At 33.1% G+C, this 25,119-nt stretch overlaps 4 protein-coding genes across 9 annotated transcripts in view; 3 read left to right on the top strand and 1 right to left on the bottom strand.

Moving 5' to 3' along the window:
* The first annotated feature begins 1,348 nt into the window (after positions 1 to 1,348).
* Positions 1,349 to 7,681, top strand: LOC143188606 (phenoloxidase-activating factor 2). 2 transcript variants are annotated; one of them, XM_076392935.1, is made up of 6 exons: positions 1,349 to 1,446; positions 4,274 to 4,627; positions 6,322 to 6,624; positions 6,705 to 6,973; positions 7,106 to 7,269; positions 7,348 to 7,681. In XM_076392935.1, exons 2-6 carry the CDS (start codon positions 4,290 to 4,292, stop codon positions 7,543 to 7,545), a joined length of 1,272 nt encoding a protein of 423 aa, XP_076249050.1. In that variant the 5' UTR covers positions 1,349 to 1,446; positions 4,274 to 4,289; the 3' UTR covers positions 7,546 to 7,681. The 2 variants fall into 2 exon arrangements, with proteins under 2 accessions (XP_076249050.1, XP_076249049.1); XM_076392934.1 differs by having other exon boundaries at positions 4,274 to 4,666.
* An 8,594-nt stretch (positions 7,682 to 16,275) lies between these two features.
* On the top strand, positions 16,276 to 17,812 carry LOC143177284 (uncharacterized). Its single transcript, XM_076375149.1, has 6 exons — positions 16,276 to 16,465; positions 16,560 to 16,742; positions 16,816 to 17,033; positions 17,116 to 17,271; positions 17,517 to 17,679; positions 17,787 to 17,812. The coding sequence occupies exons 1-6, from the start codon at positions 16,276 to 16,278 to the stop codon at positions 17,810 to 17,812; spliced, it is 936 nt and encodes a 311-aa protein (XP_076231264.1).
* A 445-nt stretch (positions 17,813 to 18,257) lies between these two features.
* LOC143177566 (transmembrane protein 230) overlaps positions 18,258 to 25,119 on the bottom strand; it is a 30,828-nt gene continuing 23,966 nt past the window's right edge. Inside the window, exons 1-4 of one of the 4 annotated variants that reach the window (XM_076375569.1) lie at positions 20,514 to 21,628; positions 19,476 to 19,585; positions 19,192 to 19,314; positions 18,258 to 18,663 (exon numbers count right to left, since the gene is read on the bottom strand). In XM_076375569.1, the coding sequence (XP_076231684.1) occupies positions 18,526 to 18,663; positions 19,192 to 19,314; positions 19,476 to 19,585; positions 20,514 to 20,538 (396 nt within the window). In that variant the 5' untranslated portion in view covers positions 20,539 to 21,628 and the 3' untranslated portion in view covers positions 18,258 to 18,525. Of the gene's footprint in view, positions 18,664 to 19,191; positions 19,315 to 19,475; positions 19,586 to 19,791; positions 19,875 to 20,142; positions 20,335 to 20,513; positions 21,629 to 25,119 lie in introns of those variants that run through there. The other 3 variants (XM_076375567.1, XM_076375570.1, XM_076375571.1) reach the window with 3 other exon arrangements.
* LOC143177565 (uncharacterized) overlaps positions 22,036 to 25,119 on the top strand; it is a 29,744-nt gene continuing 26,660 nt past the window's right edge. The window contains exon 1 of one of the 2 annotated variants that reach the window (XM_076375566.1): positions 22,036 to 22,169. The gene's annotated coding sequence lies outside the window, so the exon portion shown is untranslated. The remainder of the gene's footprint in view (positions 22,170 to 25,119) is intronic. The other variant, XM_076375565.1, reaches the window with a different exon arrangement.

The following is a 25,119-nucleotide window of genomic DNA, read 5'->3' as shown; positions in this document are numbered from 1 at the left end:
GTATACCTTTCGTTCATATTATGTTATAGAAATATCTATACTTTCCACTTTTTATATTTAATTTTGTATACCCTCGCATTACACATGTACTTTACTTGAATATACGCTGAGTATCTTACATCACCTTTAAACAAAAATTTTATTCATAACTAAATATTTGTACTATTTTACTAGAAGAAAATACCGATTGCACCTCTATTTCGATAGAATGCAAATTTTAGCATATTGCATAGCGTGCCGTGCAACATGATGCGAGTACAGCGATACGAATTATCGCAAAATCTGCATGAGCATTTAATAACCATTAAGTGATGCGCCTTATTGTGACCTATTTTTAGTGTGAAACGTGTATGTGTATTCATTCTTTTCAAAACTGCGTTTGAAATTTATTGCGACGGCGATAGTATCTCATTCCTATTGATACGACATCTAGCGGAAGATGGAAAATTTAATGCGCGCTGGGAGTCTCGCGAAAAATGTAAATCAGAATGCAATATGTAGTTAGCTAATGATGAGAAAATTCAACTTTTTTTTTAATTTTAATTTCACCGAGAATAATTAGCCAGTTCCTCTACCTGTATTCAAAACTGGATTTTCTTATCTGTAACATGTTCTGAGATTCTTGTTTGAGGACCATATTTGACCTTAACATAGAAAAAGTAGCGAATTCCGAGAACGTATCGAATGCTGAGCACGTTTCATAGCAACGACGTCTGAAATTAAATACTCGGATATGTTGGTAACTTAAGAGTGAAGAAATGAAAAAGTATCATGAGTAATACTACTTTTATCAACAAAAAAACTATTTAGTACAAGTGTCCTTGTTTACTTCCATAGGACCTGTTTCCACGAGAAATATAAACCAGACAAAAAGTATTACAAGTGGAAATTGAGTCTTTTCGTTTCAAAATTAATTCTTATGCCAAGGTATTCATAATTTTCCATCGATTTTACCTCACAATTCTTAGTTTGAATACGATATACGCTTAACATAAGCTATCATCAACTACTCAAATCTCAATGAACTCCATATTGTAGATACCAATTAGGGCTTAAAATCAGGACAACGATTTGCTAATATCCCTCAAAATTCTCTGTATGATGACATTAAAAGGAAGGTTAATCCCTCCGTTACCCGAATATTTCCAGGAAAATTATATCAATTCTGTAATCGAGGTTCGCACGGGGAATACCACCTTTCTTGTGCGACCTATAAGGCTAAAGCCATCCTGCTAAGAAGCTACGCACACATGTATGACGACACAACGATGAGAAATCAAGGAATCGCGAGAACGAGTGGGGGAATTCTCATATGTGATCGGGGCTCAGCTCTTATATCTGTAAACGAGCAAATCGCAGATCCAGTATCCAGTGTCCAGCACATTGCATACGTACGTTGCTCCTTGGAGAGAAGCTTTGTTGCTGAATATCTGGGATTAACTCGCGGTGAGTAGCCTATTGTTTTCGTCACTTCAGCAGTACTCGAGGGTTTGGTTCAACGTGGACGATCTGGAGGATTCTAAAATCTATAAGTTAAAAAAAATAAAATAAATTGTGATCGTGGCTTTAGAGAGATATTAATAGCATCTTTGTAGTAAATATAATTTACAGTAGCCCCACTCGAAGCTTCCTAACAAAATTCTAAACAAAAATCGATACATTATTGGGATTTTGGACGACTGTTAATTGAACTATAATGAATTTACAATTAGGAGATGTCTTCAGCAATAGTTATTGTGGTTGACCGAGGTTCTCCAATACGAGTTTCGTGTTCGTACATTGAACCGGCGGTTGCATCGATCTTTCTTTAAGTAGACCTACACCTACAATAAGAAACAACTATAATAGAGTTCAGTGATGTTATTGGCACGTGCTTGTGGGTTTCGGTAACCAGTTTGACGGCTGATAGTACTTTCATAATGGTCTCGTGATCACGAAGGCCAGTTTCTGAGACAAAGGTCAATGTCGAACATCTTGAATCTTGGCTTTGCCGTGATGCTGTGGTCATTGAATCAAGGAATGATGCTTATATAATTTTTTTCCAAAAAAGAAAGACAGCGATTCCTTTTCCTTCATTCTTAGTTCAGTACGTGGCTAACCTTTCAGTGAAGTTCGTTTACATTTAACGGTTGCGAATTGGATTGTTGGATACTTTTCCTTTTGAAAATCCTTTGACTCAGCGCTTGTACGTATTGCGTTACTCATGATGTGTATAGTATACTATATATAACATCTTTGTATGATTGCGATAAATTATGGAAATTTCGAACAGGAAAATTGTGTTATCAATACGCGTCTCTATATTCTCGTATCTCACTTATTTCTTGACCTCATACTACTGTCAGTTTATATTTAAATATACAGAATCTCTTAGTTATAAACTCGTCACTGATTGAAATTACTCTTTCGTTTTTTCCAATTTCTAGAAAAACAAGTTATTGATGCGAAAATTATCTTCGGAGAGATGCTTCTTATTTTGTTTAAGCGCATTACTTGCAGGATTAGGAGTTTGTAGCGTGTACTTATTCAGAACAGATGCAACAAAACGCGTCGAATACCCAAAATTTTAATTGAGAGTGATTGGTCCTCATTTTGATATTGAACTACCCTTTCCCAGTGAGAAGCTAATTTATAAATTCCACTTTATAATATAATACAATCTTATTTTAACTTCAAAAGTAATAAAATATTTTTTTAACAAGAAGCTAATTTATAAATTTTAATTTTATACAACTGATAATTATTATAATATAAGCGATCTTATTTTACCTTCAAAAGCAACAGAACTTTCTTGATTATTTACATAATATCATACATATAAATGAGTATTGAAGTGCACAAAATATAAATATGTTTTGTAGCTGTTAAATAATTTGGGGAAAAAAGGGTTAAATTAAAACTCATGTGCTCTCAACCATGATTGTTATTGCTCCGTTTTTTATCGCACGATCGTAACTAAGTATTCTTATAACCACTTTTTCGGTTTTGGATTCTTTTAACCCATTTGCATCATTAGAACATATATGTACTGATCAGTATTTTCAAAATACACGTATGCGTTTTCAGTCCATTTGCGTCAGTAGTGAACGTTCCAATTCAAATAGAGTCACGAATTTGCATAGGTAGTTCAAATAGGTTTCAATAGATTTGGGCTCCATTGATCTCGAAATACTGGGTAATGGAAATTTAAGTGAAATAATTTTGTTGGAATTTAAAAAGCACATTTAATGATAAGGACATATTTTTTATTTTTCTATATGATGCAAATGGATGAATTATTATTATATATAGTATATAATTATTATAGAGGTACTTCCTAGGAAAGAAAAATTCAAGTTTATATGTAGCTTCTCTATTACGCAATTTTATCAAGATCATCTTCCTCCTCGATCTCTAATTAGAAGCAAATATCAACGTTTACGTGAGTATTCATTAAAAAGAATCATTAATATACGGGAGCCTTAAAGATATTACAATTATCCTACAATTTAAAAAAAAGCTTCATTCGTATGGTTGAAGCAAGGTCTGATAATTCAAGGCTACCCCGCGGCTAAATTCTACCTTGTCATACGCGTTTAACTTGTTTTTCAACATCTCGCATCACCGGTTTCATCCATGGGTCCATGAAGTCATCATTATTTATATAGAAAATAAAAAGAAAACAATGTATGATAGTGTAATAGTCCACTGATAATTTCCCACGATGCATTCAGCAAAATGGCCTTGGAATATGTTGGATCAAAATATTCACAACTTAACTTAGTTAACTACACTTTGTTTAACTAAGTGTAGTGAAGTGTGATAATTGCGTAATTTAATTTGACCTCTGGCTTTGCGCGAAGTTGTTTCATAGAGAAGATAAGAAGTCACTTTTTGTTTTTTTACATGAATGTTTAAATCGATGATGGATATTGAACGATTTGAAAAAGAGTTGATCAATTTATGTGTATCTGCACTGTTTAAAATAAACAATATATAACACGTTAGTATAGGTCCATAAACTAATTCTGAAGAAGTTACAGAACGTTATTTATAATGATAAACGAGATTATATTTTTTCTTTCATTTATCTCATTTTAAGCTTTCATATACATATACATTACAATAATAGCACATACAAATATAATACAGAATATTTTTATATCATTACAACTTTAGGAGATGTTTAGGTACCTTTAGGCGGATCACACTGTAAAAATACTTGTAGAAAAAGAAATCTACAATTTATTATATATTATTAATCGTTATTAAAAAGAAAATATCGATTTTTCAGGACCACCAGAATCACAATGTGGACAATACCAATGACGCTGGCTCTGCTCAGCTCTTGTCTAGCAGTGCCAGCGCCTCAGCAAAGCAAGCCAAACGTCGATCAGGGCCTAGATTCGTTAATAACAAATGTGTTCGGCACACCTCCTTCCGCGAACAAACCATCAGTAACAACGGATAATTTGAGTGATTTGATCTCGAGCGTATTTGGCAATTCACAGCAGACTACGACTCCAACAACTATCCTGGGGACAGATAATACGAAAAAGCCGAAACCTGATGATTGCGAATGTGTGCCATATTATCAGTGTCGCAACGGGACCATTACGGACAACGGAATGGATCTGATTGATATTAGGTCCAATTTTAACACTAATATACGTGTGTCAGAAAAGGAGTGAGTTTTTCAAAGACTAGTCTCTAGGGCAAACTCCCTGCACTATTTTGACGATGTATTTGGTATACCATGGATATAGTGCTTCCCCGATATAGATGTAGGCTTTGTGTTCACTGGCGAATTTATAGCCGTAGGACAATTTTTTTAGATCAACCGTCTGCTTACGGTATCCCACTTTTGTGAACAGTACTTGAGAGAACTATCAGAACTTGAGAGAATTATCATATTATATTATATACAATTTTGTGAAGAGAGCTATCCTCTTGTGAACAGAACTCCAAGTAGGCTGTCGTTTAGAGATCGGGCTCCAGAAGTTGTTTAACGTAGTATTTAATGACATTCTTCAGTTGTAATGGTGGAACAAATATTTCGGGTGCAAAAATGTCACAAAAAGACGAAAACGCTGCAAGAGACAGTTTTGTCCCAAGTCAATTCTTTTCTTTCCTAATTTTTAAAGTTACGTTTCTATGTATGTTCTTTTACACATAAATGAATAGTTCTTTTTTGCACAGTACAACCCGAAGGCAACCTTTCACTGTCAAAATTGAAGTAAAATATAAATTCTCGAAAGCATAAATAATTGATCAGTGAAAACTGAAAATTATATTAGGACAGAAATGTTACCTAATACATGGATATCTTTTAACACCATTCAAGCACTGTACGAAATATTTTTTTGTAGTGTCTCAACTGAAGAGGATCAGATGACCTCTTTTAGATACGACAGCCTCCATAGTGTCTAAAGTCCTTGAAACCAAGTACATACTTACGTCAAGTACCTCTAATCGAAATGAATAGTGCATGCTTAACAGTTCTTCAGCTAACAAAACACACATTTTCTCTTCTTATATATGTTGTACAAATTGTTCATTTTATTTATGCACGCCGCATGAGACTGTCTTTATTATAACCCTTATTACGTTAATATTTTGTATACGTCACCTTTATTCGTTATACTTTCCCGAATTTCTTAAAAGTGTCTAAATGTTTGTAAAAGTGGACACATGTTTGAGATCAATTCATTTTTCTATGATTTATGTTTATTCTGTTAACGATGACTCAAAGAAAATGAGATAATAGTTCTAAGATCTGATGAAAATAGGTTCGAGTTTATAATGAAAAAATATTGTCATTTGCCGTTGATTGTATATAGTACAATTACAATATCACAACAGAAATGACGTATAAAGGCCAGGCGCACACAACCGACAATTGGTGAATGACAATTTTCTATCCAACTATGAAGAGAGGCAGTAACCATAGAACAATCTCAAACTGAATTGTTTGCATCTTTGAATAATTTTGAACATTTTGCAATAAAATATTTGTAATAGATATTGCTTTTCTCCATAGTCGGGCCGTTTACAACCCAAGATATAATCACTGGAATCACACATGACGACAACAACAATCCTTCTTTTTTTACTTGATAAATCAAAAGACAGTTGATACATAAAATTCCTAACAATTGTAACCCAGTCTGTAATTAGCCTTTAGAACCGACAAAATTGTGGTTTACTAATTGTCGGTCATGTGCGTCTGGCCTAACCAATAAGGGTTAATGCAATTGTCGTCTAGTTGTGTGAGTGTGTGAACTTCTTATCTACTTACACAATGGAGGGTAGTGTATATAACATTCTTTTTTTATGCTACAGAGCCTTTGGTCCTTGCGAAAATTACTTGGATGTGTGCTGTAAGCCACCAGACAAGATATCAACCGGAAAAAGAGATCCAATTCCCATTGCGAGAAATGGTTGTGGACAACGACATCCTAACGGTGTTGGATTCAGAATTACTGGAAATGTAAATAACGAGGCTGAATTTGGCGAATTTCCGTGGATGGTAGCTATCTTAAGAGAAGAAGTAATAGATGCTAACAAGAAATTGAATGTCTATCAGTGTGGTGGTTCGCTGATCCACAAACAAGCTGTGTTAACAGCCGCTCACTGCGTGCAAGGGTGAGTTCATAATTGGACGATTCTAAATAGTTCTCATCAATTTCTCTTCTGTTCTTAACACGAATAATTTTTCGTAATAGAAAACAACCATCTGAATTGAAGATTCGTGCAGGAGAATGGGACACGCAAACGACACGCGAAGTTTTCCCACATCAAGATCGCAACGTACAAAATATAATTGTTCATGAAAGATTCCATAAAGGAGCTCTTTTTTACGATTTTGCCATTTTAATCCTATCCCAGCCAGTTGAATACGCAGAAAATGTTGATATTGTCTGCCTGCCGGAGCCAAACCTAGTCTTTGATGGATCTCGATGCTTCGCGAGTGGTTGGGGCAAAAACAATTTCGGTAAGCATTAATTACTTTCGTACAAAGTTTCAGGGGAATAACAATTAGTTTGCTAAATAAATCCTTGGTTGATCAATAGAAATTTGAATAGAAAAATATTCCTTAAATTAATTAAAATGGTAAATATTTCAGCTGCAGAGGGTCATTACCAGGTAATCTTGAAGAAAGTGGAGGTGCCAATAGTACCGCGCAATACGTGTCAGAGCAGTTTACAAAAGACGAGATTAGGAAAGTATTTCATACTTCACGAGAGTTTTATTTGCGCTGGGGGTGAGCTTGGAAAGGATACTTGCAAGGTACCTCGAATTTATATAACTGCAATTACATGCTCTATATTTTTATATGATATGACCATATTTATTGTCACGTTTCAGGGTGACGGTGGAAGCCCCCTTGTATGTCCCAGTCCGAAAGACCCCAATAGGTACGTGCAAGCAGGCATCGTAGCGTGGGGAATCGGTTGCGGTGAAAATGGTACTCCAGGTGTCTATGCTAATGTTGCCTATGTGCGCGACTGGATTGACGAGCAAATGGCTTTCAACAATTTGGACAATACCGTTTACAAATATTAAGATAGTACGAAGATGAAGATAGACTGACTCATGTTCCAAGTCATTTCATGCAAATAACAATATCATCATTCATTATAGATACTCTACTGTACTTTTATCAACATAACTTTGGGAATAATATTGTACGTAACGATAATTGTATGGTGTTGTATCATTTGTAAAACAACCTTGAGCCTTTATTATCAAAGAGTTTGCTAAGCCTTTACTGCTGCATATAGTTATAGTCGCTCGACTCGTTCAAATGTGCAGAATACAGTTGTGCATATTGGAAAAAAATACATTTCCATAAAAAGAAAAAGTGGCCTCGACGTCTACTTGCAGCTACAGCTGTTTTGCTCCCTGAAGTCCTTCGGCTTAACCCAGCAACACTTCAATTTTCTGAACATGTGGCTATACAGCTGATTGGGAAAGAAAAAGCTAGCGGATTCTTCATTCACCCTCTCTGAATATTCGTACAGGGAGGCAAAGCTAACGGTAGAAATTAACTTTTGGGTTAAATAGTGGGTCGTAAAGTAAAAGTGACCCGTGTAGGAAAGTGGCGAGCGCACGTGTCTGGCGAGTGAAGTGGTTTATGACTGCGCCACTTGAGTTTTTCCAGACATAGTGCCGCTACGGTACGCTATTGTATTTCCAAACCCTAACATCTATTACAAAAAGACGAGTCTGCCTCTCGAAAAGGTTATTACAAATAATCTTTGGCTAAAAGATTGCTTACACATGTTAGGACGCGTCTGTTGTTTGTATTCTTATTCTTTACAGTGACACGACTTTCTCTTGGTTGTATTTATAATTTAATTTAACCTCTTACAGTTCGTTACAAAGTATGTACTCTACGGTGGGATAAATTTTTCGCCACTAGTGTCTATACATGTCATAATTAATATGCGAAAGTAGCTTATATGTTACAGCCATTATCGGGAAAAAATTTTGCAATTGAAGGACTCATAATGAAAACGATCCTTGTCAATTTCTGTCTTTTTCTAGGAAAGCACAATACATACTCTAGTATGTAGTATCTTGTTCAATTAATTAATGTTCTTGATGTTGATAAAAATAAGATGACGTTGATAAAAAAATTCTTTTCATGATTACATGTACCACTTGAAACAGTGCAACTTTGTCGCAAGAAGTATTTTCATAAAACAATAAATGAAGCAGATATTTAAGTGATCCCCCATTCAATTCATCCATCTTGTATATTAATATTTGTCACCATCCGAGTATGGATACATACTTTCTGAAATGTTTGCATTCGATGTAATTTGATATCTCATAGACAATTGAACTCGTTTTTAAGTATTTTTAACAATTTATCTATTTCCATTGTACATTTGTCTATTTTAGAAAAACAATAATTTGTTTCTACATGTAACATGTTTTCATGTTAACAAAAATAATGAAAATATTGACGATGTTCAAGTTACAGTAAGTCAAAAACGTCTGCACACTTTGCTTTTAAAATAATATACCTAACTATATACCAGAAAATGACGTGTTTTTAGAGAAACTGACAAAGATCTTTTTAGGAACATTCCAGTTTTTTTCCATCAATATTTCGGAAGGTTTGCCCTTCATTTGTCTTTTCATTATCAATAAACGCAATGTCACGACGCACTCTTCTAAAATATTCCATACAAACATACAATAGTGAAGATCAGTATGTATGTGTTAACAGTTTTATTATAATATTCCAACAAAATGCAAAACATTTTTCATAGTTTGAAAACAAACGGTCTTTCCCAATATCGATTCGATATTAGCGGAAATTTCAGAATTTTTTTAGTTTATTATTGTCTTATGCACCATTGTTATATGAAAAATGAGCATACAGATGCTATTTTGGTTTACTTTAGATATACCTAGATGTAAGCGAAACACCTTGTATAGACTATAAAACTATGAATATTTATGTTCTGTATACGTAACTGAGATAATAGTAATACGCATTCTAAACTAATGAAATTACTTGTGTTTCGTTACAATTCACACAAATACGCATTTATTCAATCTTTGTACAACATAATATGAAAGAGAAATAATTACGTCATATGCATCTTTAACGGCTCGACTCTTGCTGATCCACCAATCTGTTTTATTCCACCATTTCTTTAACTTCTGTTGTGTTTATGTTTTCTCCTTCTCTAAGGAGTAAGCTCTAAGCAGAGATTCTCAATTCTGACAGTTTAAAGTGAACGTACGAAATATATCCTATGATTATTTAAAAACACGATTGCACATAAAAACACTACGAATTTTCTGCAATTTATGAACCATGATATATTGCAAATTTATTTATAAACCATTTTTGGAAGATATCCCTGGCATCGAATTTTTAGGCAGAGAAGAAAACCTCTGCTGAAAGTAAACAAAGTCCTTTTATTCGTGAACACTTTTCACATCGAAGGTTCAGTTCGGATCATTCGGATTGGCTAGTAGTACTTACAAGGTAATCAAGAGCAGGAGCACCTGAATGAAACGTGGTACAAGTAAACGAGGGATTCTAATAACATTATCCAAAATAATTCATAAAAATTGACCAAAAAGAGAAACTATTTTTTAACAAAATAGTGATTGAATACGCAATTTTAGTGAACGTTAAATCAACAATATCTTGTATTGTTGTTTTTTTATTAAAGTAAAGAATATATTGTATAGTGAGAAATACATCGTGTAGTATACTACTAAATTCAGGCCAAAAACATTCGAAATATTATTCGTTGAAAGTTCGAAATTTGACGAAGTTTATCATCTGTAGTAAGATTTTAGATTTGAAAACTTCAACTGTTTAAAAAAATGTGTGAAAAGTTTTAAGAAAACAGCAGAAAAACCCCCACCACTACTACTTTCGATATATCGATATACGAACGCTTGGGATTCTCGCTGGCCTGTCGCACGCTTGAATATTTTCGCGGTGAGACGCAGAAGTAAGTAATGTTTCGTGTACACGTGAGTTTCGTTGTGGACACTGGATTTTATATGCTGTTCAACTTGTGACTTTAAAGTCGATATAAATATTCGAGCAGAATCGGTCTTTCGTTTGTTCTTCAGTAAGGAACGATTGAAGATCGGTAAGAATGACGCTTTTTACTTGCCACAAAGGCCATTGTTTTGTTAGACATGTGCTTCTGCGAGAGTATTTAAAGCTTTAAATCTTGCTCGTCTTTTTCGCCAAAATCATCTGAAATTCATTATATTAGCGCTTGCTTTCATAGTGATTTAATCCTTCGCATTTTTTGGATAAAATGACAAAGTAAACTTTTTTTAAAAACACAAACGAATTTATTATCAATTATACAATGACGTTCGCTAATAATATTGCTTAAATCAGATTTAACTTTTCTGAAATTAGTTTTTATGTTCTCATTATTTAATGAAACTTTTTTTTTTGTATAGATTTTTCCGCGGAATTAATGTTGTAGAAATGATTCTAGCATTAGTGCAGTGTGCAATTTATATTTATAGTAGAAGAATATTTTAATATTTGTTATGGTATCACGAAAAATTAACTTTTTTCCCTAAAAAAATTATTATAATTGCATATTGATCTTAATTTCTGTTTGTGTCATCAGGGTGTGATGTTTACTTTTGTATGAAAACGATTTAGTAACGCAGTTGTAAGATTTAATTGTATTATGGGCTAATTCTTAATACTGTAAGAGAAATGACAAAAACAAGTAAGAAGACTTGCCCTCAAGGCAAGAAACGTAGAACACATAAAAAGAAATGTCCTAAGGTTGAAAATGATAGCTACAATATTATAGACTTATTACAACAAAGATACAGAAACATTTTGGGTCCTAAAAAGCCCCTTGTTGTATTGCAAAGGGTATCAATACCATCCATAAGTAATAAAAATTACAATAGTCAAGTGGACTTGCATATTAAGTCAAATAAAGTTTCTAAGGAAATTAAATCAATGTATCTTGAAAAAAATGTAAACATCAAAGAATCAGATGAATTTGATTTCTCAATATTCAATGAAAAATTGGAATCGGAAACTGTACCAACAAATAAAACTATAGAAACTAAACATAGTAAAAGTAATAATAACATAAAAAGATTAAATACACATGTAGAAGTATTCAAAGGTAATTATAAGGCAAAAAAAGGTAGAAGTAATAGTAACAGAAGCAAAAAGAAAAAATGTGCATCAAATCGTACCAGTATTACCGAGACTACAAGTACTACCAATTCTGAATCTGAATTGTTGGACACAAAATGTGGTAAGTACTATAATTTTCTTTCTTTCAATAAGATTATTGTTACCTATAGGATTGTAATAAATACTGAAACTATTATAAAAATATAAATACAAATTTAATAATACACTTTATATTTTATTCTGCCAGCAGACGAAACAATGGAAATAGAAACATTGAGATATGAGACACGACTAAGAAATAATGTACAGCAGGCTGTAAATTATGATGAAAATTTAAATATAGTATACAGAAATGTGAAAGGAAGACGGAAGTCCTCAACAGATTCAGATACAATTTCCACAACTGGATTTTGGGAATGGAATAAGTCTATTAAAACTGATGATATGAAATTAGAAAACGAATACGATTCTGAAGAAAATGTTAAACGAATTAGAAGTAAAACAGGGAACAGTAAACAGATAAATTCTGTAAACACCTTACATTATGATGAAGATCTATTAAAAACAATTACTCCTATGAATGGTATGGTAAGTAATGGAACAATAGATGTACAAGCGGCAAATACTGTCCATAATCATGGTGCAAAAGCAGAAGATACATCTTTAATGACTGATATAGAGCAGGACTTAACATTAAAGAACCAACTGAAAGATTATGAAAGTAAGAACGCGATAGAAACAAAGAAATTACCATTTGCTATTAAAACAAGTATTTTAGATTTGAGACCAGTTAAATGTAGTACAAAACATGAAATACCAAAGAAAGATATTAGCAAAAATATAGTAGTTTCTGGTAAAGATAAAAATATAGAACAGGAAGATTTTAAAAATATTGCTTCGGCACAAAAAAGTCTTCCAGAAATAAGTGTCTTTAAATCGACTGATGTACAGCATAAAACTACTAAGAAAAATATTTCAAGTGTTACAAATTGTAATTTATTGGAAAAAAGTGATGAAAAACGTATAGAGAACTCAGTAATAAAAATTAAAGGTTCTATTAAAAGTAGTAATGATGTACATGTGAAAACAAATATAAATGAACAAAAATGTACGTTAAAGAATATTACATCTAAGAATAATCCACTTGTAGCTTGTAAACCTAATGCTACAAATAATGATACAGATACTGCATTTTCTTCACTACCTGTGTCTGTTCAAAATTCTATATTTCGTACTGATATTAATACTAATGAATCTTTAAAAGAAAGGAAAAAAATATCTGTATCAAATACAAGTATGTTCAATAATAGTAGTGTTACACAAGCGGAAGAAAAGTGTAGTATTGTTAGGGAACAAAAAGTTACAAATAAGGCAGTACTAACTACAAAAATAAATTACATGCCAGAATCCCTAGATGAATACATAACAGGACTGTCAAAACGAAAACACTCAAATGATAGTCCATGCATTACTAATGAAAACACAAAAAAAATAAAATTAAATAGACATCATTGGCTGCAAAGTGTTAATGTTACATGTGAAGACAGTAAAGAAACTAATACCTGTAATGAGTCAAGTATTACGAAACCAAACATTGATAAAATAGTACCTAAGATAGGAATTACAAATGTTACTCAATCAGATATTCTTACACATAATGAAGACAATGAAAATAGAAACATACAAATTGTAGAAACAGGGAATGGGAAAATAACACCAGGTTTAGTAGAACAGGAGCACATTGTGGCTCTTAATGGTACTACTAATGTACAAAATCACAATTCATTGCAAAATCCTTGGAAGTCGCAAGAAATACCGTCACAAATGCAAAAATTGCCTACGAAGGATGAATCTTTGATTTCAGATCAAACAAATTGTAATGAAAGTACAGAGGATTATGAAGACGAGGACGACAGTGACTGCATTTCTCTGTTTGCTGACTCAACACTTATAGAAGAGTAAGTATTTTTAATTTTATTACAATATTGTAAATAAATTTTACAATTGTAAAAAAATTGTACAATATTAGGTGTGTAACAATTTCCAATTTATTTTTACAGGTATGATGTTCCAGTTACATCTATTCCACAGAATTCCCGTAATTCAAAACGTACCAGTGAAAAATCTTATGTCATGACTGACAATGTGTTTAAAAAGTATTACGAAAGTACCACATCTGAATTTAATAAAGCGTATGCTACTTGTAACGCAAATAACTGTGAAAATAATACTTTAGAGGAAAAGAAAAAGCCAATAGCATTAAGACTTGGGAAACCTGTTACTAACGAAAAAAATCCTGTGTTAACGAACAAAGAGACTTTTTGTTATCCACCACCACAGAAACAACAAATTACAAAAACAGGAACATTATTTACAGTTACTTTTCGAGGTTTCTGTTTCAGTTTCATAAAGTATGCCAGATGTCAAAGAGTAAATTGTCAATTTAAGCATGATGTATGTATAATAATACTTAGAATTTAAACTTCTTTAATCATACAGAGTAGTCATGAATAGCTTTGCAATTTCTTTGAAGTACTGCTTAAAATGTAGCAATATTATGTCTGAGTATCATCCAACACTCTAAATACTTTTCTATTCTCTGCTTTACGTTATTTAAGACACGATTTAAGTCTATTTCCTCAACTTTATTCGGTTTATAATAACGAGAACTATTTAATAACATGTTCTTTTTTCCTATTTTACAGTCTCTACTACATTTGTTATCGATATATACGAAGAATGAAAAATATTTCTTTGAAACAATAGAGCAATTAATATTACTGAATTATATCGAATTTGTGATGAAATTTTATTACTCTTTAGTATATTATTTTTCCGACATAACATGCATATTAAAAGTACTTAAAAAATTATTTGAATTCCATGTCATAACTCATAAAATAGGTGTGGAGAGCATTGCATTGCTTGAGAGGAGAGGAGTTGTTATAGAACAGTTTTTAGGACATTTAACAGCAATTGTCAATATTAATGACACTAAGTTTGTAAATTGGATTTTAAATCTGGTACAGGATCGCATACGTATTTACCTAAGAAATGGTGAATATTGGAATGTATTAAAGCCATTAATAATTAAGATAGAATATTTAGATTCAACAATTATTGAAAATATTTTACGAGAATGTTTACTCACACGAAAGAATATTCAAGATATAAAGGAGTATGTAATAGATAAAATTAATTCTGAGAATTCCGTCAGTCAAGAACTGTTAACATCCTTTAAGAATTTACTTGAATATACTGCAAATGAGAAACAAGTGATAAAAGAAAGTACAACGTTAGAGACTATTGATAGTATTAACTCTCCTACCTTGAGTAACGAGGTAAATCAAACAGATTTTATATTACCTATAAGTAATGCTTCTGAAGTAACTACTCCCAAAGTATGGAAAAATGTAGCCAATAATACGAAAGAGCCAAACAACAATAATAATACTACACAAAATGAAAATAATTTTATCACATTACATCCAATAGGTAAGAATTCAAGTAAAGTGTCTTGTTTATTATCTGATTTTCATACATTCGAATATATTATATTTATTATCGTATTTACTTTCTAGATGATTTGCCGAAACCATATTCACCGTTATCTAGAAAAAGATTTTGGAAATTTTATCTAGATCTGCATAGTCTTCAAGAAGGACTAAAACATGGCGATCGTAATCATGTTATGAAAATTCTTAAGTCAGCGGATAAAGAGCAAAAGTCATGTTACAGTCGTGCATGTTACCAAATTCTGTGCAATGAAATAAAATCTTCTCAATTCCATTTGAGTGAGCTCGTATCGCTTGCAGGTAATGAATAGTTCAGTGTAACATTAATCGCGGAATCCTTGATTTATTACAAAACATTTTTTCCTATGTACTTTGCTTTTTGCAAGATTGGTATTCTTTTTATTTTAACATTTTTGCATTCGATTTTATACAGAAGATACAGAAGAAGGTGATTGAAGTAACTAAACATAGATAAAATTTAATTACAATAATTTGACCAATTTGTTCTCGCATACACTACTCGACAAATATTAATGGTAGTTTTCATTTGAAATAATTGAGTATATCTTAAAAAAGATATATGGTCCTAGTAGTTTAAGAAAAAATGTAAATTTTGTATGAATGAAAAAATGTTTATTCTTGTTTTAAAGTTTTATTGTTAAAAGTAAGTTCTCCAAAAACCAAACGAAAAACAATCGATTTGACTAATAAAAACTTAATTGTATGTGAACCAGATATGATCTAGTATTTATTAGTATAACATTTTCGTTGAAGTATTAGCATAATTAAATTATGATAAGCTTTTTATCAGCTATTATTTTTGTACTAAAACTTAAACAAATAAAATAAAAGTATTTTAAACAAATATTGAAGCTTTCACAGACCAACGCGAATTTTCCGCAGCGGTTTTTTGTGGCAACCTCTTCGTATCGATATCAATTTGTATGTTTATTTTCTCAATTCATTGCGAATTCGCTGCCGCTGAGGAAAATTCGCGTTAGCTGCGAGAGCCTTTGGCCTTCATTTGCAATTATACCTAATGTCGTGTCTTTTTTGGACATTACAGTCCGATACGGAGCAACAACTGTAGCTTATGAAATATTACTCGATGTAATGAAACACATCTTGGCTCGTTTAGCTGAGAACGAATTTTGGATACTAGCATTTAAATTACTTAAAAATATTAATGTTATACAAACAGTGCAAAGTTGCTTCTCTGAGTTCGATGCTAGTACAGTTTTATTGTTTACCGAGATTTATTTAGCAAACCGACAAGCCATTAAGGCTTTCAAACTACTTAAACGTGAGTTAGAATTCTATTATCTGATACGAGATAGATACGAAATAAAATCAATTTTGACTTTTACAATTGTTTCCAAACATTTCATTTTTTACAGAAACTAATATTATTTATCCTGATCGTAATAAATGGAAACCACGAAATAATGCGAAAGACGATTACATCAGAGCACGGATAGTAGCTCTTTTGTTAGATGCATTTTGCAAATTCTCTCTAGAATATGCATTCTTCCTCTTCGAATTTTTAGTTATTAACCAGAGTAGTAATTTTTATCCAGTAGGTAAGAAGATAAAGTATGTATAAATGAAATAAATGTGTATAAAATTTAATCACTAACATTTATTTTATTTTAGATCTTTCGCGTCCCGCGAATAAAATAGTATCTATGACCTTGTTAAAAAAAGACCATGAGATGATTGTAGACGTTACAAAACTAATTGATAATTACAGCATTATACTTAATACAGTAACGTATCGTGCGTTAATCACTGCATTAGTTAACATTGATATTGCTTTAGCTAAGCAAATGTATTATAATGCAATTGGCCTCGGCATATATTCTGACGTGAAGGTAGGTCAATAAATGTATAATAATTTATACGAGACAACAAGAAGTGAAGTTGTATTTGCTAAACAGCGCTTCTTGTTATTAGTTTTATCCAGTGACATGTATTATTGTTAATTCTGATTGGACGAAGGAAGAGATGTATCTCTCGATTTTGAATTTAATGCAACAACTTTCATCGAATATTGGACACGCGATGGATCGCGTTAATGCGAAACAGCTTCCAGTACATATTGTTTTTCAAGTAAGTAACACTTCCTGTACAATTACATTTTCTGTGAGATCTATGACTAGACTGCGCTTTTTTATGCATTTATGGAAATTTGAAATATGTAAAAAACTACAGAATTCATATAACATTCGAAGACAAATTATAGTACTTGAAAGATGACGCAAATTTCTGTAGCTCCATTTTTTAAACTGTGATTATAAAAATATATATTTGTGAACAATAATTATTTATTGTTTTAATTAATTTCTTTCTTACAGAACGTACCTTCAGAAAAGCAACTTAGTTGCAACGAAGGAAAAAATCAACAATGTATTGAAAAAATTAATGAAAGTAAAATACTAATGAAGAGCGTGTTAAGAAAAAAATTTAGTCCACCTATTTCAATGCTAAAAAGAAATAAGAGTATTTTTAAGTTAACTGGTAAAAGTATTCAACAGTATTTAATACGTGAATATCATAAATAATTTCATCTTATGTTTTATTTTATATGTTCATCAGTAATACTGACAATTTTAACAATTTTTTAGTATCCAAATATGTAATTTTGGATTAACATTTCGTAAATTCTGTTATATAGAACACTTCAATTTTTATTTTTTTGACTTGGTGATATAATAGTTGAAACCGAATCATTGTTATAATATATATATGTATGTATATTATTTTTATTATTTTAATTTTATGACGAATGCACTTATGTTTCTTTTATACAGAATTTTTTGTTGATTATAAAATGTATTTCAAATATTTGTGTTAAAAATTATGCAACAGAAAAAACATGTTACATACCAAAATGAATTTTTAGAGTTATAAACTTTTACAGTTATTTGTAATAATATCTACAAATAAGTGTCCACACAGTGAAGTAATGTGAAATATGTTAACTGAAGTACAATACAATGTAATTTTGGTTCATTTTAAATACATTGATATTTAAAATTAAACATCTTTTTCTCTTCCTTTGTTTTTATAAATAAAATGCAATGGGTATTCTTATTCTTACATAATTATGTAATTACAAGCATTATATGCAAGAATAAAGTATAAAATTGTGTAAAATCAACAATAGTGAAAATTCTATTACTTTTTGTGAATCATCACACTGTAAACGTTTGAAAAATTAAACATAATTATAGAAATATGTATATACAAATAATTTACTGCTAATAATACTCACAGTTTGTTTGAAATAGTGTAATATAATTTAAGTCAGCTAACAAAAAGTTAAAATTTCTAACTACTTTTAATAAAAAAGGTCTCGTGTGATTAATCAAACTCTGGTATATCGTCAAAGGAATATCCTGGCACTTTTTGATATGCTAAAATAGCTACCCTCATATGGTAAGCACCTGGTATAAACATTAGAATTCCTAGAATTATCACTGGCCACATACGGTCTGAATACTGTAAAAGTAAAAATAAAATTATTCTTTATTCCAAAAAATATGTATTCTTTGCTTTAACCCTCAGACACAGGACCTGAGTTATTTTGACTCGATGCTGTAGTAATAATCAACAATTTTGCATTTAATTTTTAACATTCTAAAATAAATAATAATGTACTTAATATGAAGTATGTAATATACTTCAGTATGGTAGGGATAGTGTATGCTTTGATAAAAAGAATTTCACAGACACTATTCTGTATTACAATCAGCGAAAAAGTTTACATAGACAATTTTGTTCCATAACGAGTTCTACATTTAGTACATACTGTATATCCAACTATCAGATGTACAAACTGCAACCATGGGACCTGTAAATTTATGTTCACTGCTGCTATGTATGATTTAAAAATGTGTTTTGAAAAAACTAGTTAACAAAAGTATAAGAAAACCTACATTGTGTGTTTAGGTTCAGTTTGATTTCTTTTTGGTGGCTGGTATAAGGTCCAATGTCCAAGCGTTAAAGAATTCTTTCTATAAGGCCTACCTTTGAATCAATGTGTCCACTCACTATCAAGCTACCCATAATGAGCATGATAGTACCTCCCACAAAAAGAAGAGCTGCTAATGTAATGGCTTTCCATGGTATTTTTACAGGTGGACTCACAAACTGTTGAAAGATTATTATATTTAATCACTGACTATTTTAATACTCTATTTCAGTTTACTTTAAACATTTTTTCTACTTTAATAAAAGTACAATTCTCATTATAATAAAGTGAAAAGAGAGCAATTTAAATTTGCTTGAAATATAAATTGATGATATCTGACCTGAGAATCAACAAACCCACTGTCAGTTTCTGTAAGCTGTGTATAATCCACGTTGTCGAATTGTCTGGCGCCAAGTTTCCTCCTTGACATACTCACTTTGTGAATATAATCTACAAAATTGACAAAATACTTGTGTTACATATTTTTCAATTAAATGTTACATATTTTCAATTAATTAAATATGAAATTAACGAATCTTTACTATTGCAAATTTCGAATTTGTAATTCTACATGAACAGAAACTAAAAATTAAAATTCTAACGACAAAATTATCTTTAATTTTATTCTTATAATTCTATACGAGTATATGCCTTACCCAAACAAACTATGCCCATTAATCGTTATTCTCAATTGTTCCTTCATTGTTAAATACTCGTACGTGATTTTTTGTTTCTCAAGAAAAGTAATGAAACACGTAAACTGTACGTAATAATCGACAATAGTTGCGATCTTAATTATAAACATTTTGCATCATTCTCTACGCGTTTTGCTAACAAATTTTCGCTACTAGTAATATATTTATCGTACAAATTTATTTCAACTATTTTGTAATGTAAAGTGATATAATGTACAGTGTATAAATAATACATGATTTAAAATTTATTTAAATGAATTACGATTATAATTGGCAACTGGCTAAATTATTTGAATGTACCGTTGTACATACTATTTCCAGTTGGTGAAATGTTCCAAGCTAATGGTTGAACATCGCAAGACATAGGCAATGTGGTCCTATTAACTTTTATGTCATCAACCCGTAGTACAAGATCTTTAATCATGAAAGATTACTGATAACGATTCAACTAGATAGTCGAGTCTAACTTCGTTATCTTCTTTCTTTTATCTGATAAAACTGGTGTACAAAGTGGAGGTTATGTTTACGTTTGATGACATAGTCAGTACAAGACGCATGCGTGAACGCTGAAAGGAGGGGGTTAAACAGGGTTAAACTGCGTGGCGAGGGATAATTCAAACAGTCTACATGGAATCACAATGTACCTATACTAAAATCAAAATATATCGATTGCTAAAACATACCTGTGCCAAACCAGCTCGTCCACATATCAAGTAATGATCGTGAGCCTTTTCTATTAGAATATCATTTAACCGAGTTTTCTTTTGCTTTAGCTAACGAAAATGTTACACAATTTTTTGGTCAAAGCATACGTATATTAAATACACTTCGATAACCTTTTTTCACGACATATTTCCTTTCAAATTTTGTTACTTTTCTGCACGTTATTCATCTCAGCTCAAACAGTTCCTATTGGTTTTTTAACATTTCTATTTGGTTTCTCTCAGAACTATCGGTCACGTATAGGATTCGATCAAACAGATAGCACACATTTTGGTTTGACTTCCGTTGTCACATGTCGAAGTATGTGCTAATTATGCAAGTCATAAAGTGCCAGGCGAATTTTCGTGAAGATTTGAAACGCAAAACAGGTTTTGGACTAATGTTGCCTTACGAACATTAATAATACGAATTCTATTGGTGGCATAACAATTGTCTCAGTACAGTTGGTGGCTACGAAACATCAGACCCGTAAAAAAGAGAGAAAAGGCACTCTTGCTCGCTTAGTCAAATTTCTCTTTAATTTTGGCCTGTTTCGTCCACTTGCACCTCTCCCCACGAATCACTTAATTTACGACTTTGATATAATCCCCATACAGTCCCCACCGACTATACGCGATGTTTGTTACACGCATAGGTAACTTCAACACCGAGACTGTCGGTCACGCTTCTTCTCATTCAGCCGGATCGATCCATGAAAATGAAGAGACGGCGGGTAGAGGCTGTGTTTTCCTGCGTCGCGACGCTAAGCGCAGTGCCGTACAAAAGGATCAGTCGCAGTATAGTACATACATATTTTCCAAAATAAATATATTTCATATATGTTCCAATGCTCGTACGTTTATATATTTTTCCAATAAAAGAATGATTATTTCCACACGCCAGAATGCCTCATTATCGCAACCATTTTTATGTATTAACTGCACGATCACTGTTCAAATGTTAAGCGCATTGCGCCAGTAATTAACGGAACACCGTGTCGTTAAGATGAAAAAAACAGAGGGTCGAAGGAACGATGTCTGAAAGTTATACACTTGGGCAGAAATTGCGTGCTTGTCGCAATAAAGAGAAAGGGGCTGATAAATGTGTCGATGTTCAGTGTTATCTCTACGAAAATATCGATCTTGATGTTCCCCTTACCAAACTTTAGAAGCCCAAATTTTGGCCACAAGAGCATTCGATAATAAAAACAAATCTATAAGAATAATATTAACCGACTACTTATTGTCAGATATCAATTAGTGTCGTTATTTTTCAGGAAGCGTAAGATGCTTTCGTCATACGTGTTCAGTAGACCCTGCATTTGAATCGTGCTGATGCACCACGTGGAACGGGCACCCAGCGTTATTGGTACGCTACTGAGCTGACATGACGCCTGCGCAATGGCCACCGTAGCGATGTTCGGTGCACGAAGGGTAACGGTGGCCCAGGGGCGGCAGTGCGGGTTCAGGGGGCGGCGAGGGCGGGTGCCTCCGTTTGAACTACCCCTTGACGACAGCCCGCGGCCATTCTCACCCTCGGCTGATCTCGCGCCGTGGTATTCTCGTTTCTCCCGATAATCGAGTGTTCGTTGTTCGAAGACGACTACTTCTGGCTCAGCTGGCCCAAGGAACGATCAGGTAAATCGATCTAGCGTAATGTGTGTTCTCTGTTGCACCCGTTAGGGATGATCCGCGAGACTGAAACGAACCGTCTAGAAACGATCTTTCACGGCTGCACATCTCTCGAGGGGCTTGTTTATTAGGCGTCTCTCGTCTGAATTATTTAGAGCTTCCTATTGTGACGTTTACCGGTGCGTTTTCCTGCGGTAGCCTTTACGAGTTCACTGGCTCTGCTTCAGCTTGTCGGCTGTCTCTTAACCATGCATCCAGGGATGCTGTGAATCGCGCCACGTCTGGATTTACGTCAGCGAGCCTGGTCGCAGTCCCAAAGCCGTTTGTATGTTAACTTTCGATTGATTTGACGCTTCTGTTGATGATACTTCGGTAGCCTAAGCCTGTGATATACACAAACAGTGGTCGACATTCGGTAACGCGCTTCTGTTTTGTCAGTCTGTTTGTGCATCAAAAGGAAGGAAATTAGAAACCTTAGACGAACGTTGATGGTCTGGTAGATTGCCTGGGTCATCCGTATTAAAGAATCAACAGGGTTTCTTTATTTCATTACCTCAGTTCAGCTCTATGTTTCGAGGCCTTAAATTAAAAGTTACTATATTACTGAAATTAGGAACTTGTACGTTTCTATTTTCATGCCCAAATGTAAGGATTTTCAAATTTTGGAGTCTGCAGATTTTGGGTACAGTAAAGATCGAAGTGCTAAGGTGTTTTAAGTATCGAATATTCTAAATCTTCAAGTACCTACTATTATCTTACTACTACAAATCTCACTACATAGGCTTATAACGAGAAATAGGTTCTTGAAATCAACTTTGTAGCGATAGTTTGTTTTTATATTGAAAAAAATATGTGAGACGTCTTTAAATAATTCACACTTCAATAAGTATAGCAACGATCTTATAACGAGGAACATATTTTTAAGGCCACTTTTGTACTAATAGCTTGTTTTTATGTCGACAAAAATGTATAAGAGTTGGATCTAAATTATCGAAGCAACAATAAGTAGCGCAACGGGCTTGTAACGAGTACCACGGTCTTCAGATCATCTTTCTGTCGTTATCTTGTTTCTTCTTTGTCAAAAATGTGTATGAGTTAGTTCAAAATAATTCAAACGACAAATAAGAATATTTTCAAGCTTATAACGGAAAACATATCTTTGAGGTCAACTTCGTACTGATATTTCCTGTTAGTCTCATCGAAGAAGAGAGTAAGTTTGCTCTAAATAGTTCCAGATAAGGTTATAACGAATGTTACATTTTACATTCATGTTTCTGAGTGATCAACTTCCGTTAAACTCTGATCATGAATGTCCATATCTTCCTGATCAGTCTCGCGATTTTCTTTCACTCACAGGGAATGTTTCCTGCACGTCTGTTGAATTAATATTCATTCATCACTTTCTAACAAGCGGGTTCACTCTTTCCCAGCGTCGAAGGTCGAAGCTATTAACGCGAACGATGATGGATACGAGTCTGACCGGGCATGGACGCATTCTACTTTATGCGATAAGTCAAAGTCAGACCTTGAGGGTGCAGGTACTGGCAGTTGTCGAGTAACGAGAGGAACGCTCTGAAGTTCAAAAGTGCCTACAATTATGTAACTACCGAGTCTCGTAAAAATGTTACGCGTATACCTACCTGTCTGGTGGTGCGCCTACCTCTAATGATTGCTAATGACAAGCCAATTTCCTCCACTTTCGCTTCTGCCAATGCTTCGCCGGAGATCGACTGTTTCAAAAGCCTTTCTAAAAGACTCTACGGAGTAATGAAAGCGAGTGTTGTTTTGAGGACTCTTAATGGAGTTGATGATAGATGAGAAGCAGTTCTTGTGGCAGCCTAAGTGATTTTGTGCTCTGTGTCCTTCTGTAATTCTGATCTGAATTTTTGATACGTTGAGTGCCGTGGCATTTTAGCTTCTCGATAAAATCCCGGGAATTATTTACAGATTGAAATAGGGTAAGAGTGTCAATCATTGTGTAGGGACACAATGCTGACTGATTACTGTGGCCCCCTTTCGGAGGGTCAAATAGCAATCGGTCAGCACACAGTAATTGGTACCCTTACCCTAATTGCATTTAGACAAAAAACTGATGATTGTGTTAAATTCTTTGCAGTTTCAACTTTCTAGTCTTTCATCGTATTTTAAATTCAGATTGCATGGTATGTTTACATATTTGATGAAAGTTCCAGATATCTTGGGTTACTGACGCCCCACGCGGCATTCAACGTGTTATTCTTCCCTTCGAACGATTCGTAATGCACTGGCGTCTGATAGTTCGTGAATTAAGAGAAATCAGGATTTTTGCATTAAATGCATAACTTTAGTAATTTTGTAAATCATAATGAAATATAGAATGTTTCAACTAATATGCTAAAAAGGATGTCAATTATCCTAATATTAAATACAGCCAGTGTTGTATACTCTAAATGCAATCAGTTATAATTTCCATTAATTTTGTTATGTTGTGGTAAATTTCGACATGATTTGCAACATTTCATTACTAGCGTTGTTCTGAATTCGAGTGACTCCGTAATTTGGTATTTTGTCAGAGTCAGCAGGTCATTCACCAGCAGTTGTCAAATATTTTGACAACCGACCTAATACATATTTCATGTCAGATAGAATAGATAGTATAGACAGGAAGACAAGAGAGACTGAGCTGTGCTTGCGATGGTGCGTTACTCGAGTCACATCAAAAGCATCATTTCCCGAATAATCAAAATTATATAGATATTATTAACCTCACAACTACAAAACACGCGATTCGCAGAGGTAAGCATCAATTACGACAGTTCATTTGGCACCTTCGTTTGACCAAATTCCATTCGATCTTTTAAAAACTGTCGCAACGCTCGTTTTTTGTTTTTAGTGTTTTGAACTTCAGCTCGTTTAATATATAGTTTTGCCACGAGGGAAATAACAGTACTGTACAGAGCTGGTAAGGTTGCATCAG

Source organism: Calliopsis andreniformis, chromosome 3, assembly GCF_051401765.1.
Source record: "Calliopsis andreniformis isolate RMS-2024a chromosome 3, iyCalAndr_principal, whole genome shotgun sequence".
NCBI lineage: Eukaryota > Metazoa > Arthropoda > Insecta > Hymenoptera > Andrenidae > Calliopsis > Calliopsis andreniformis.
The sequence above is the reverse complement of the archived record's forward strand: the minus strand, read 5'-3'. Positions and strand labels throughout refer to the sequence as shown.

Coding starts and splice junctions, on each gene's coding strand:
- LOC143177284 (XM_076375149.1), top strand. CDS start 16,276: ATGAAACACATCTTGGCTCGTTTAGCTGAGAACGAATTTTGGATACTA. Junction 16,466..16,559: donor GGCTTTCAAACTACTTAAAC/GTGAGTTAGAAT, acceptor CATTTTTTACAG/AAACTAATATTATTTATCCT. Junction 17,272..17,516: donor CAGTACATATTGTTTTTCAA/GTAAGTAACACT, acceptor TCTTTCTTACAG/AACGTACCTTCAGAAAAGCA.
- LOC143188606 (XM_076392934.1), top strand. CDS start 4,290: ATGTGGACAATACCAATGACGCTGGCTCTGCTCAGCTCTTGTCTAGCA. Junction 6,625..6,704: donor GCCGCTCACTGCGTGCAAGG/GTGAGTTCATAA, acceptor TTTTCGTAATAG/AAAACAACCATCTGAATTGA. Junction 6,974..7,105: donor TTGGGGCAAAAACAATTTCG/GTAAGCATTAAT, acceptor TAAATATTTCAG/CTGCAGAGGGTCATTACCAG.